The sequence below is a fragment of the Tupaia chinensis genome, unplaced genomic scaffold, assembly GCF_000334495.1.
Source record: "Tupaia chinensis unplaced genomic scaffold, TupChi_1.0 Scaffold000090_1, whole genome shotgun sequence".
Lineage (NCBI taxonomy): Eukaryota > Metazoa > Chordata > Mammalia > Scandentia > Tupaiidae > Tupaia > Tupaia belangeri.
Genome location: NW_006159552.1, coordinates 2,363,821 through 2,379,157, shown reverse-complemented (window position 1 = coordinate 2,379,157; position 15,337 = coordinate 2,363,821). Strand labels below are relative to the sequence as shown.

The window sequence follows — 15,337 nt, the reverse complement described above, 5'->3', positions numbered from 1 at the left end:
GGAAGAGCTTAACTAGGAAATGACATGTAACTTGAAAAGCTAAAGGAAAAACTGATTAAAAAAGAAAAAAGACATTGCTTAGGATGCATGAGAGCTTAATGGGGACATGTTTAATTAAAAGTCTTTTCAAAACAAAACCAAAATAGATATGAAGTGAAAAAAGCAAGGAAGGAAGGACACTAAACAGGAACAGAGATTATCTTGTGAAGACGGCATCAGTAGGGATGTCTGAGTACTGGCATGTGTAAGGCCTGACTTACCGACAATACCTTACAGTGCCCTGCAGTCTGAGCAGGATTTAGCTATTATTATATTTAAAATTCATAGGAAAATATGTGGGGTCTTCAAAAAGTTTCTTGAAAAGGTACAGTATGAAAATCTATGCATGAATTTCAAAGTGTTTTGCAACAAAATAAACTTGTATTTTAATTCTATTCTTTTTCGGGAACTTTTTGAAATCCCTCGTTTCTACGTAAACAATTCAACACCATTTTATGTTACGTGAGAAAGGTAAAGAAAGTAAGTTCAAAAATCACCTCTGGGACCAGGCAACGGTGTAATGGTTATGTTGCTGGACTTCCATGTAGTCGACTATGGTTTGAGGTCCGGACTTGGCGGCTTAAACTCACACAGGGCCAGTGTGCGTGCATGCCCAAGATCCCGAGAGGAGAATGGAGGAGAAGGGATCGCAGCATGGCCATTCCCCCGGGGGGTGATTTCTCGCTTTCTGTCTCTCTGTCTCTGTCTTTCTGGTGAGCACACGCCCTATAGCAAAAACCTCTCCAAAAACAAAACACGAAAACCAAAAATCACCTCTTTGGTATGCTTAACTTTAATAAATAGGAAGAATCAGAAAATTCCGGAACCAAATGGAAAGTATCATAGAGGAGATTTTTTGGTGATAACTTAGACTGTTCACTAAGGAACAGTTCTAATGTTTTTCTCTCTTCTACTTTTATGACTGATGCAACAAAATAAATGTGATTATTCTTGACGTTAATGTGATCTTTGATTCTGTACTGTAAAAACATCCTTGTCAATCTGCCAGCAAACAGATTTTTGAGCAATGTTTCTCAAACTAGGGGCAGGTGTCACGGCAGTGTATGAGGAGACTGAAAAGTCCCAACGAAGTCATAGAATGTTTCCAGTGCTGGAAAATCTTCAGCTGCTCCCAGGAGGGGTAGGTGGGGCATGGATGGGCTGCTTGTGAGCACTCCTAGCCCCTCCTAATACCAACATGGCTCTCTTCTTTCCTGGTGTGGAGGGAAGCCACTGCCATCCTCTCCACCATCCACTTGTTTCTTAAAAGCCTCATCTCAATGAACTGAAGAGAACATGCTGCCCTTGTTCTGTATTTCAACCTTACGACAATGAGGACGATCATACTACCTCCTGCTTGTAGTTCTCGGTCAGCGAGAGTGATGTGACACATTTTTTCATTCAATGCCCTCCAGACCTTGCATGGAAGGTATCGTGTTTCTTTTATGGATAAAGAATTTTTGAGACTAAGGGGGTTTAGTTGGATACTACACGGTTGACTGCATGATCTAAGCTGAGGACTCAACAGCTTGAAAACACACCTGGCACATGTGCATGTGTGCCTTAAATCCCAAGTGGAGAATGGAGGAGAAGGACTGCAGGGTGTGATCAACCCCCCAGAGGGTGGTTTCTCACATTCTCTCTCTCTCTGGCATTTAGGCTCTGAAAATTAAATTAGGTATAAACATATAACAGTGCACACACAAAGTGTGTGCATGCACACATGCGTGCACGCACATACACACATCAAATAATGACTGAGTGCTTTGTGCCTCCTACACAGCACTTAGTGCAGGGAAGTGCTAATTGGGAAAAGGCACAACTAAGTAACAAACATGGGAGCCATCTAGAAAGGACTTCTGGTAAACCATGATGAACAGGAATGAGACGCCAATGAGTCTTTTTAGGTGTAATGACAACAGTAAGAATAAGGGCATAAGGCATGTTATAAAATGCTGGGAATGAATGAATAAGCGTATCGCAGGGTCCTTAAACATTTTATTTGAATATTACCTGGTTTCTGAGGCACATTAACAATAAAACCCGGTATTTCCTAGGCAATATTGCCAATGTACCAAACAATTTTGCATAGGGAAATAACGGTTCCGTTTCACATCACCTACTGATATTTCAATGGCAGGAAATCCTGACTTTCATTCAAAACAGCTAAAAATTACCATCGCATTTCCACTACAAAAATTTGCAGAGAAACCACAAGGTTTCCTCTTATGTCGATATTTACAACATTGGAACTGACTTCCTTCAGAGTCTGCTAATGAATACATCAAAACCCAATTTTCATTCTCTCCTTTTCTAAGAAGTATGGGGGGGAGGGCTAAAAAAGTTCATGGAAAATGTGTATTTTGAAAGCCTATGCACGAGTTTCAAATATTTTTTGCACCAAAATAACTCATACTTCATTTCCATTTTCCATGAACTTCTTGAAATACCTTTGTATATAATACTCTGCTATGTTATTCATCAGTCAGAAAAACATAAATTTATATTAAACACATTTCCTTGATAATTGTGCTACAAAAAAGTGTCATTGGAATCATTGGGTTACTGTAGGTTTATGCTTCTTAGCTAAAAATTGATCAAATATAGGAACCAGCAGTTAGTGTAATGGCTATGTTGCTTAACTCCCATGTAGTCGACCACGGTTCAAGTCCCGAACCCAGTAGCTTAAACACATGCTGGGTGCATGTGACCGAGATCCCGAGTGGAGAATAGAGAAGGGATTGTGGTGTGGCCAACCCCCCTGGGGGTGATTTCTCGCTTTCTGTTTCTGTCTGTCTTTCTGGAGAGTGCATGCACCCTATAGCAAAAACCTATCCAATAAAAAAAAAAAAATTGATCAAATATATATCACAAACCCATGAGGTCCATTCCGCAGTCTGAACTACGTTAGTAAAGTGATCTTTATATTCAGTAAAGCACTCAAAACAAGAGAACTTGGCTCCTTACCTGCTTTCGGATGTCAGGTAAACAGCCACAGTATCCCTTAGGGCACAGATTTCTAGTCTTGCCTGAAGATGAGAAAAGGACAAAAAGGCGACAGGAACACGTGTAATTACCAAGTATAAACAGCAGTCAGAGGAACAGTCTCCAGTCTGCTGACTACAAGACGGGGTTGTATGAAGCCGGGGAGCAAGACATCTTGTCATAAAGTACATAATGGGATTGGAGGTGGTACGGTGGTACAACACTATGTTCTGTGAGACCGACCCACATGGAAAGGATCTGGGTTTGCATCCAGAGACCTCCCTGAGTATATAAGGAAGCATATACCCATGAGGTGGGATTGGCTGAGGTTGGGGGGTGGGGTACATCATGGCGCCAAAGAGACCAACAGATGGAGTAATGACTATGTTGCTGGACTCCCATGTAGTCGACCACAGTTCAAGTCCTGGACCTGGTGGTTTAAACTTATGCCAGGTGCATGCATGCCCAAGATCCCGAGAGAAGAATGGAGGAGAAGGGATTGTAGTGTGGCCATCCTCCCTGGGAGGTGATTTCTCGTTGTTTCTTTATGCCTTTCTGGCAAGTGCACGTGCCCCACAGCAAAATAAAAAACTAACCAACCAACCAAACAAACAAACAAAAAAACCTCTTAAAAAAAATAAAAGACCTTGTTGAGGGGGAGTGCCTGTTTCTGTCTCTCTCTCCCTTCTCTCTCTCTCATGGAAGAAAGAAACTTAAAAAAATAGAACTAACCATGCAATGATTTCCCAATAATCTGTACTTAGCATCTAACCAGTAACTTTTCTTTTAATTTGGTTAAGAGAGGAAGGAGACTGTAAACCACTGCCCTTGAGTGTACTTGCCCCCTAGAGTTAGAAAATGGTGTGGCTTCCTCTCTCACTTCAGTGCCCTTCCAGGCACACTGCCTTAACCTCAAAAGTCAAACTAAGCTCTACGGATCTAATACAATCCCTATTAAAATCACAGCCCCCTTTTCTCTTCTCAGTGGAAACCAAGAAGTTGATGGTAAAATTCATACACGAAAAAATGCAAGGGACCCACAATAGTCAGAACAATCTTGACAAAGAACACATGCAAAGGACTAACACTTCCTGATATTAAACTTACTACAAACCTACAATAATCAAGACAGTGTGACGCTGTCATATGGACAGGCGTACAGATCAGTGGAGCAGAACTGAGAGTCTCGAAGTGAACTCTTGTATTTATGATCAATTCATTTTCAACAGAGGTTGAAAAATTCAAGATCATTCAAAAATGAAAAGAACAGTCTTTTCATCAAATGCTGCTGAAACAACTGGATCTCTTCCTAAACACAAGAGTGAGCTGTAAATGGATCACACACCAAAATGTAAGAGATTGAACTTTTAGAAGAAAATTAATACATCTTTAGACCTTGGTCTGGGCAAGCCTTCTTAGAAATGATGCCAGATGTATAAACAACAATAATAAACAAATTGTAATTCATCAAAATTAAAAACTGTTATAAAAATATTATCAAGAAAGTGAAAAAAAAAAACCCTATAGAATGAAATATCAATTCAAACTCACAGGAGTGGCTATAATAAATAAGAGATAATAACCAAGAACAAATATGTAAAGGAATTGGAACCTTCATAAATTGCTAGTAAGAAAGCATATGATGTAGCCATTTTAGAAAACAGTCTGGCAGTTCCTCAGAAGATTAAACATAGAATAACAATATGACTAGCAATTTCACTTTGAGATAACACTCAACAGAAATGAAAACACGTATCTATGCAAAAGTTGTACACAAATGTTCACAGAAGTATTCTCTGTATTAGCCAAAAAGTGAAAAAAAGAAAACCCAAATGCCCATCAACTGATGAATGAATAAATAAAATATAGTATATTTATACAAGAGAATATTATTAGTTCATACAAAGAAAGGACATTCTGTCACATGCTACCACATGGGTGAACCTTGAAACATTATGTTAAATAAAAGAAGCCAGTCACAAAAAGTCACATTTGTGTGATTCCATTTATGTGACATCTTCAGAACACTTAAATCATAGAAATATAAAGTTGAAGGTGGTTGGTTGTGTGTGGGAAGAGGGAGATAGGGAGGAAAAACGGTGGGAGTGTCTGCTAATGGACCTAGGGTTTCTTTTATTTATTTATTTTATTATCATTATTATTATTTTTTAAGAGAGATTTTTGCTATAGGGCATGTGCACTTGCAGAAAAGAGACACAGAGAAAGAGAGACAGAAAGTGAGAAATCACCCCTCAGGAGGATGGCCACCCTGCAATCCCTTCTCTTCCATTCTCCTCTTGGGATTTTGGGCATGCACACACATGCACCCAATGTGAGTTTGAAGCCACCAGGTCCAGGATTCAAACTGTAGGCAGCCATGTGGGAGTCCAGTGACGAAACTATTGTGCCATTTGCTGGTCCCTGGACATGGTTTTGTTTTGAGGGGGAGTGATGAAATGTTCTGAAATTGATCATGGTGACAACTGGACAACCCTGTGCATATACTAAAAATCAGTGAATTGCATACTTTAAAAAATATTGTAGACAAATTATATGGTAAATAAAATACGTGCGCATAATGTTTTAAGGGAAAAGGCAGCCTTTACTTCTGTTTAAGCTTGACATGTGATCTGACATAAAAATTGAGTTTCCTGGGGCCAGCAAGTAGCATGGTGGTTAAGGTGCTGAACACTCCCAATGTGAGTTTGAAGCCACCAGGTCCAGGATTCAAACTGTAGGCAGCCATGTGGGAGTCCAGTGACGAAACTATTGTGCCATTTGCTGGTCCCTGGACATGGTTTTGTTTTGAGGGGGAGTGATGAAATGTTCTGAAATTGATCATGGTGACAACTGGACAACCCTGTGCATATACTAAAAATCAGTGAATTGCATACTTTAAAAAATATTGTAGACAAATTATATGGTAAATAAAATACGTGCGCATAATGTTTTAAGGGAAAAGGCAGCCTTTACTTCTGTTTAAGCTTGACATGTGATCTGACATAAAAATTGAGTTTCCTGGGGCCAGCAAGTAGCATGGTGGTTAAGGTGCTGAACACTCCCACATGGCCAACCATGGTTCAAGTCCTGGACCTGGTGGCTTGCTTTCTCACTTTGTCTCTCTTTCGTCAAATTAAAATAAATGAATAAATAAATAAATAAATATTTTTTTTTAAATTGGGTTTCCTTGGAGTATTAGAGGAGCCTGTGATGAGAGCCATATCCATGTACTTTATTTATCCTACATAGGTGCTCAGAGTTAGCGTGAAATGCAGGAGTGCATTGCAAACAGGAGTGTATAAAACCTAAAACAAGGACAAAGGACACAGGTAACTCTTTATATGACAGCTAATTAGAAATCTATAAGCAACTTAGATAAAAGCTGAGTTATATCCAATTTAGTCTATGCAGTGACATTTTTCTGTTTGGAAAGAAACTGATTGGTTTCACCTTTCCGTGCTTTAGAAGCCTGAAAGATAGTTTGTAACTAGAAAGTGTGCATATGACAAGTACTGTCTCTACTGTTCATATTCCAGTGTACATAAAACAGGCCTATAAGGAAAATATCAAAGAGAAAAAAGGAGGTAGAACTTTTAGCTGAATATTCTAGAAGATTAAATCGCTGGAAAAAAATTGAACTTCAAATAGGAAATTATTCAATCAAAATGACAGACTATTTCAATTAGTCTGTGAATTATACCAATCATAAAAGTGATTTATATAATACATATAACATTATAATCCTGCAAATGCCATGCTAAAGGGTCAGCCAAAGAAATCATCAAGTTGTCACTCCCCTCCTCTCTAAACTAGTTCCGTTCTGTAGACTGGCAGGCGCTTTGTGTACATGACCATGAAACATTAATTCTCAGTCCTTTTCAGAATTATCTGCTCCAAAAAAAGAAGTTAGGATCACTATTCTCATTGGGCGAGGGTGAAGGTAGGGTCTTAGATTAAACTTTTTTCAAAATATAAATGCCTACCTAGTTCCTGGAAGGTATTAGAATACAGGAAGCTGATACAGTCAGGTGGCCAGTAGTCTCTTAGATATGTGAATATTAAAGAAGTTCAGCTGATCTTGGTATCTCTTCTAACCTCTCCCTGCTTGCTGTTAGGGAAATGGGTTATGGAGGAAATCTGCAGAGAGGGCAGATTTCTATTATAATTCCAAGGCTACTGAGGCTCACTGAAACAAGTTCAACTTCCTTTTAACTGTTCTCCTTTAACTAAACTATTATTATAATCGTAATGTTTTGACCTAGGCTATAATATCGAAAGTCTAATTAGTCAAGTTTTCAGAGAAAATTATTGGCAAGTGGAAATACAATGCAAGTTTTTGGATAGATTTTCCCCTAACCAAATTAGTAAGTACTCTCCACTCATTTTTCCTTAATATCTTATCATGAAAATTTTCGCATGTATAGAGACTTCCAATGAATTTTACAGTGTGTACCCACAGACCCTAACATTTATATTTCCTTATATTATCACACAGCTACTCATCAATTTGTCTTGTGATTTTGATATTCTTCAGCATGTATATCACTAACTAGAGTGAACTATCTGTTTCATTTGGGGAAGGGTGGTTAGAAATTATACACTATGAAAGACCTACAAATAGAATACGTTTATTGCAGTATTATTCATGATTGCTAAGAAGAGGAACCAACCCTAATGTTCACGAACAGATGAATGGATTGAAAAAGTGTGGCACATATACTCCATGGACAACAAGATCCTGGCATTTGATAGAAAGTGAACTAATATGGAAGAGTTATTGCTGAGTGAAGCAAGTCAGGCTATGAAAGAGAGATATTGTATGTCTCCACTTAACATATACCACCTGTCTGCACTCTATGGTAGACTGAAAGACTGGAGGGCATAAAAGCAGTGAAAATTGTTATGGACACTAGAGACAGTGTGGAAGGAAGGTGAGAGAGGAGGAGTGTGTAGGGAAGGAAATTAGGGAGAAAAATAAGACATTTGTGGGACACAGAAATGGTTTATTACCTGTTTATGATAATGTGTGTAGTATTCTCAACTGGACTGGTCTGAGGTGTATTTCATACTGAGTAAATTCTCTCTATAAACTAATTAATGCATAGCGATTGAATGTATAAAATGATAATAAAAATAAATAAATAATAAAAAAGAATTTAAACACTATGTAATGGACAAATCTCAAAGCACACTATTTGATGTTTTGATGGTTGCATATACCTGTGTAATGGAAACCCATACCAAGGTATAGAACCACCACTCTGCAAAGCTCCTCAATTCTTCTCCCCAATTTTTGGTTATTATGAATAGAATGGCTATGAGCATTCTCAAATGTGGTTTTTTCATGGACACATTTTCACTTCTAGGCATAGGATTAGAATAGCTGTGTCACAGGGTATGCGTACATTTAGTTTTAAAAGGAACTGCAAGAGCTGTTCCCAAAGGGGTAGTGTATTCTTTTAATATGCTCAACAATGTTGAGCGCACCAGTTCTTTACATTGCTGTCAACATTTGGTTTTATCAGCCTTTAATTTTCTTTATCCTGGTATCTTATTGTAGCTTAAATTTTCATCTCCCTGATAATTACTGATGCTGTATGTCGATTGCCCATTCTTACTCCTTGGAAATCTAATTACAAGGGTGCAAGACATGACCTTGCCCCAGGAGTCCCTGGAGCTGTTTATTATTTTTTTTCTCCAACTGTTCTTTTTTCTGTTTTTCATATTAGAATTTCTATTGGTTAACTGACTTCTTTCTTTGTCTTTTCTAGTCTGCTTTTATTCCCATCTAGGTTTTCTTTTTTTAAATATATTTTTTTATAATGATTGAGTATATGCACATGCATGTGAGAGTGAGCAATGAAAAAGAGAGAGTGAGAAGGTGAGAGTGAGCAGGAAAGAGAAGAGTAACCTTCACAAGGTCTGGTGGTCCCCTATGTCAGGTCCTCCTGCCTGTTAGATCTTGGGCACTCACACGCATGTCCAGCAAGTCTCAGGCTGACTGGGCCAGGGATTCTAACTGCAGTCACCACATGGGACTCAGCCTGTCAGTACTACTACACCCTGGAGACAACCCCATCTAGATTTTTTAAAAAAATTCATATGCTATATTTTTCCACTCCAGATTTTCTATTTGGTTCTCTTTTAAGGATTTCCATTTCTCTACTGAGATTTCCTATCTATTGATTTATTACAAATTCTCCTTTAACTGACTGAATACAACTACTTTAAAATCTTTGCTAATTCCACAACTGAGTCATCCAACTGGTTAGTTTCAGTTGACTGTCTTTTCTATGAAGAATGGACATGTTTTCCTATTGTGCTTGTGTTTTTCTTTTCTTTAATTTGTAAGAGAGTACAAGTATTTGCAGGAGTAAAAGAGAAAGAGAGAGAAAACAAGAAAGCACCGTCTATGGGGAATGGCCTCATCACAATACTTTTTCTACTCTATCTCCCTCTGAGATTTTGGGCATGGTCTGGCAGTTCCTCAAATCACCAGGTCTAGACTCGAACTACACAGTTATCCATTGGCAATCCAATCATCTTAACCACCACACCATGGGCAAGTCACTGGAGTATTTAAATTAAATTTATGTAAAATTTTTCATCTAGACTTGCCAATGCTATGTAATAGGGACTCTGGATTTTGTAGCATGCCTCTAAGGAGAGTTGATATTTTGCTTTATTTGTTTAAGCAAGCAGTTAACTTATTTAGACTCTAAATGAAAATTCTTGGCTCTTGGAAGCAGCTCAACTCTAACTTTAGTTCTTGTGGCTGGGCTGGAGGGAGTGAAGTTTGACCGTGCATATGTATTTAAGGGATCAACTCTAGATTCAAGCAGTGTATACAGAGTTCCTTGCTGTAGCTCTCTCTTCTCTAGGATACTTCTTGCAGTTTGCTTCAGCTGTAGCTACCACAAAGCCTACTATTCATGCCAGAAATACAGCAGGCTTTAGAATAGAACTTAGGCAGCCTTGGGTCTGTCTTCAAGATAAAACTCCTAACAAGTGCAGCATTCCTCTAGATTCTGCTTGCTAACTTTTTAACCAGGTGACTTTACGTGTTTGTTTTTAATTTTTAAAACATTAACTTTTAGATATCATTCAAGTTTATAGTTGTTATCTGTGGAGAGTTGGCCTGACGGAAGCTTTCTCAGATATGACTGACAGCAGAATTGCCATTGCTTTTTTCTTTTTTTTTTTTTGCTATAGGGTGCGTGCACTCGCCAGAGAGACAGAAAGCAAGAAATCACCGCCCGGGGGGATGGCCACGCCGCAATCCCTTCTCCTCCATATCTTGGGCACGCACGTACACGCACCTGGCCTGAGCTTAAGACACCAGGTCGGGGACTTGAACCGCGGTCGACTACATGGGAGTTCTGCGACATAGCCATTACACTAACTGCTGGTCCCAGAAAGACTTATTAAAAGTAAATTGCTAAAAGTTTCCTGTAGAATTGAATGTAGTGAAGACAAGTGCAAAAATCACATTTTTTAAAAAAGGAATTTGCATTCAGATTGTTCCAGTCTTACAGGTCTTGCTCTACTTTGAAGAAACAGAAACTTAGAAGTTTTACACCATGCATCATGGCTTATGCAAGAAAGATAATGCTCCAATCAGCATATCCACTAAAAAAGAAAAAAAGCTGTATACCATAAAATCGATGTGCAAAAATACATTTGTGTGTTTTCAATACAAGTTAAAGCCTAGAACTGAATGATGTTCATACCTGTAATGCCCCGTTTTTGCTAAAGGATGCAACACACTGCATCAGTCGACTGAGCTCTTCAGAAACTGCTTCCACCACCTTGGATAGTACCCGAGGCACCAGCTCTTTGGAAATAGTGAATACCTAATATGAGGTTTGAAAGAAGAAGAAGAAAGAATGCGTTATTGGGCTTTTTTTGTTGTTAAAAAACACAGTAACACACAATCCAAAAAATCCACAGGTCTTTTAAGACTTATTCTTTTTTTAAAGAATTATTTTACTTAACTTGATTTATTTATTCATTTATTTTAAATTGACCAGAGAGGGACAGAACCAGAGCAAGAGTAAGATCAAGAGTGAGTGAGTGAGTGAGAGAGAGAGAGAGAGAGAAAGAGAGAGGAAAGTGAGAAAGCAAGCCGCCAGGTCCAGGACTTGAACCATGGTCAGCCATGTGGGAGTCCAGCTCTTTAACCACCATGCCACCTGCCGGCCCCTTAAGTTGTATTCTTAAAAGATCAAAGTTATTAATGAAAAGATGATAGAACTATACTTAAACTCTCTTAGCTGACTAATGACAAAAATAATTCTCTTAATAATATATTATTAGCAAATATAATTTAGAATGTTAATGTTGACAAACTAAAACTGCTTTGAAAATTTCTTCTTCCTCTTGCTCCATCACAAAAATGAAATATGATTTCTAAATAAGAAATTATAGAATTAAAAACATATAGGGTCAATTTTTTACGGCAATTAAAAAGGAAGGATGGGCCAGCCAGTGGCATGGTGCTCTAAGAGGCTGGCCTTCACTTGGCGTACTTTGTGGTTTGAGTCTTGTACCTGGTGGCATGAAGAAAACATAGGTGTGTGTGCATGTGTGCCCAAAACCCCCAAAGGAGAAACCGAGAAGAGACTGCAGTGTGATCATCACCCATGGGGGTGAGGGGTGCTTTCTCTCTCTGGTGAGTGCAGGTACCATCTGGCAAAAATTAAAAAATAAATAAAAAGTACTGGGCCAACTCTCCTCAGAATATGACACACTTCGAATCTTAAGGGAGTACATTTCTGTATAGGACAAGAGTCCCAATTTTATTATATGCTGTACTAATAAAATATTTGACTCCCCTGATTTACAAATAAAATAAATCCTATTTTCTTTTAAGCTTGTCCTTTTTTCTTCTTCTTTCTTCTTTTTTTTGGGAGAGGTTTTTGCTATAGGGTGTGTGCACTCGCCAGAAAGACAAAGAGAGACAGAAAGACAGAAAGCGAGAAATCACCCCCCAGGGGGGATGGCCACACCGCAATCCCTTCTCCTCCATTCTCTTCTCGGGATCTTGGGCACGCACGCACACGCACCCGGCGTGAGTTTAAGCTGCCAGGTCCGGGACTCAAACCGCGGTCGACTACATGGGAGTCCAGCGACATAGCCATTACGCTAACTCCTGGTCCCATGCTTGTCCTTTTTTCACATGGAGCCATTAGAATTAAACTTTTGATTCAAATCAAACATTTAAGAAAGATGGAGAACATGAGCATTAAGGAAGTTGACTCAGTGGAAATCAGCATCAACCCTGACAATTTCACAGTCTGGAGTTCCTGGCCCACCTATCACCCAAAAGCTTTCACTTACAGATCATTTCTTTTCCTTTCTTTTCTTTTTTGCTATAGGGCACATGTACTCACCGGAGATACAGAGTCAAAGAGAAGTAAAGTGAGAAATCACCCCCCAGGGGGATAGTCACACTGCTATCCCTTCTCCTCCATTATCCTCGCAGTTTTTTGGGCATGCACGCCCATGTGCCAGCATGAATTTCAAGCCACCGGCTCCGGGATTCAAACTGTGGTTGTTCATGTGGGAGTCTTAACCACTCTGTGCCTTAACCACTCTGCCCCCTGCTGGCCCCTCACCGACTGATAATATGATTTCATGTTCTAGTTTCACAGATAACAATATGGCATTTTAATATTTTGGATAGAATTACAGTTAAAATTTTATTTCTCATTGCTAAAAAAACAGAACTTCATTTTTAAAGAGGAATTTATATGTTTCCTTTTTATAAAGAAAAGAAAACTACAATATACTATATTTTTCTCTTGGCTCTAGTTGCTTCAAACTTGTAGCCAAATTTGAAAATCAGGTAGCATTATCTTTGTTTTCTTTGGTGACTCTTTTAGCCTTAATTATCCATATTTTCTCAATTTGCCTTGATGGCCTCAGAGATTTTTGGATGCAGGAGGTGGTATAAATGTAAAGACACCAATACTGGATGCACGTAGTTTTAGAGGCAGTCAACAGCGGAAACTACTAATGGTAACATCCTTGCATTGTCCCATTCTATGTGGTAACCCATCAGTCTGTGACACAGCTGCACTGAAAGTTCTGGAGAGGCCATAAGCAATGGGTTGAAATTACTGAGTGAAAACGAGTAGTCACGATGGTGATCCAGGTGCTAACTATGGCTCTCTGCTCCTCAGAGGAGTCTTTCTAACTTAGGTGTTAACTTAGAATGTTAGTATCAGGCTTATGATGATAATGCTTCAAGGGAGGGCAAGTTTTTGCATGAACATAAGCAGCAACATGTACATGTAGCCAAGTCAACTACTGACAGGAAATCATGCCTCTGCAGCAGACCTTTCTCTACCGTTCTGGAATCCTGATCACTGTGAGACCACATTGCTACAGGAATGAGACACCAATGCTTCTTTGTGTTCTGGCTCAAAAGGGGTTAATGCATCTTCCAAGATAAGAGATTTGATATTCTTTAAAGAAAAAAACAAATCCTTCCAATCTATCTTCTCTTTACCATTTAAATATTGAATTTAATTTTAATTATGAGAAAAAACAAGCAATTTCAGAGACTCAAGAGTTACACACACACACACACACACACACACACACACACACGCACACACGCACAGAAAGCTGAGTTGCATTTATACCCAAGATACTTTCTGAAGAGGGAAGATCACCATGAAAATAAAAATCAAACGTGCCTTTCTTTTTCTCACGTATCCATATCTCGCAGGAACATCTAATGATAGCTTACCTCGGCATGCACGGCAATTATATTCACCAACGCTTCTTTTAAATAGTTTCTGACACCTGAAATCAAGATGGGGGAGGGAAGACGGCAGTTAGTGGAAGCAGACCCCGCCCGCCTGGGCTGCACTGTGATGCTGCCTTCGGGTTTCCTGAGGAGAAACAGAAAGTAACACCACCACTATCAATTTCCTTTTGAGAACCAAACGGTGAAAGGACTATGTTCACACAGGTCAAAAAAAAAAAAAAAAAGGCTACATGAGTTAGGAGTTTTCTGTCATTTTTACATTTCTGTCACTCTTTATGGTCTCCATAGCTGTTGGTCAGTTGGACTTGAAAGTGAAATTTTAAAGTGACCTTTACTTCTTTTTGGTATACATATAATATACAAAAAATTAACACAATAACAGAAAAACACAGAAGACTGAGAAAGATGTTTAACGAAGTTTATAAAATGTACATCTATCATAGCATCTTACTCCTAACATGAGTCAAATTATTATGTGGAATAAATATTGTGACCTTAAAGAATCACTTTGAAGGGAGACTTTTCACAAAACCATACCAATCTGATCCTGTGAAGCAAGTTATAAAAGATTGCATGAAATAAAAGATCTCAGATTTTAGGTATAAGATTTCATTCAAAAGCAGGCACTCAGAAGATTTAAAGAGTACAGGATCGGAAGTTGGATGATTTTGGATCGAGCAGCAGTTTCAACATGTACTATCTGTGACTTTTTGGCAAGAAGACCCCGGCTCTCAGTTTTCGCATCTATCCAATAAATACAATAATCCCACCTGTCTTGTAGGGTTGTAGTGAGGATTAAAAGGGATGATGTATGTAATAGGTCCTATTATTCACAGTGCTCATTAAGAGTTTTTGATATCATTATTTTGTAAGAAAAAAAGCAAAACCAAAATGTTGCTTTATTCTAAATTGAAAACAATATCTTTCACTTGGAGTAGAATATTTTGGAATGCCTTCTAGAATTAATTGCACACACTGAGAATATCTTTTCTATAGACTAGGAAAGGGCTGCATTGTGAAATCAAGGGTATTAATGATAACAACATTAAGGATAATCTCTCAGAATGTCATCCACGTCACTGATTACTTTGGAAAGTTGATGCAGAGACCCAGAATGGTAAGCAACGTTTAAGTTGGCATTTGTGGATTCTAAATATACAGGTAGCTCTTCATTCTGTCACATACTGTGGTGTATAAATAAGTACACCGCTTTCTTTTTGAGGAGCCAATTTCATATATTTTTGGGGGACATGAAGATTCAGGTGTTATTCTATTTTGTCAATAATATAATTGAGAAGAATGTTGAGTGAAGAGTAATTAAATACAACCCAGAAATGGATTCTTCCTGGGAAAAGGGCTAATTACATGGTAAGAACTCTTACTTGGGAGAAAGGAGAGAAGAACCATAAGGAGCCTGCTACAGGCAAAAGTGAAAAAACTAAATTGTGCCCACAGAACAGACGAAAGCTGCACCATGGACGTGTCCCCTGGATTGCTGCAGTCAGAGCATCAGGGGACCTCGCCCCACAGTACAGC

The 15,337-nt window shown here is 38.7% G+C and overlaps 1 protein-coding gene across 2 annotated transcripts in view; it reads right to left on the bottom strand.

Moving 5' to 3' along the window:
* The window catches only part of EXOC2 (exocyst complex component 2), a 194,424-nt gene that overhangs the window by 4,307 nt on the left and 174,780 nt on the right, over positions 1–15,337 (bottom strand). Inside the window, exons 24-26 of one of the 2 annotated variants that reach the window (XM_006143053.3) lie at positions 13,781–13,836; positions 10,755–10,877; positions 3,007–3,068 (exon numbers count right to left, since the gene is read on the bottom strand). In XM_006143053.3, coding sequence (XP_006143115.1) covers positions 3,007–3,068; positions 10,755–10,877; positions 13,781–13,836 — 241 coding nt within the window. The remainder of the gene's footprint in view (positions 1–3,006; positions 3,069–10,754; positions 10,878–13,780; positions 13,837–15,337) is intronic. The other variant, XM_027769779.1, reaches the window with a different exon arrangement.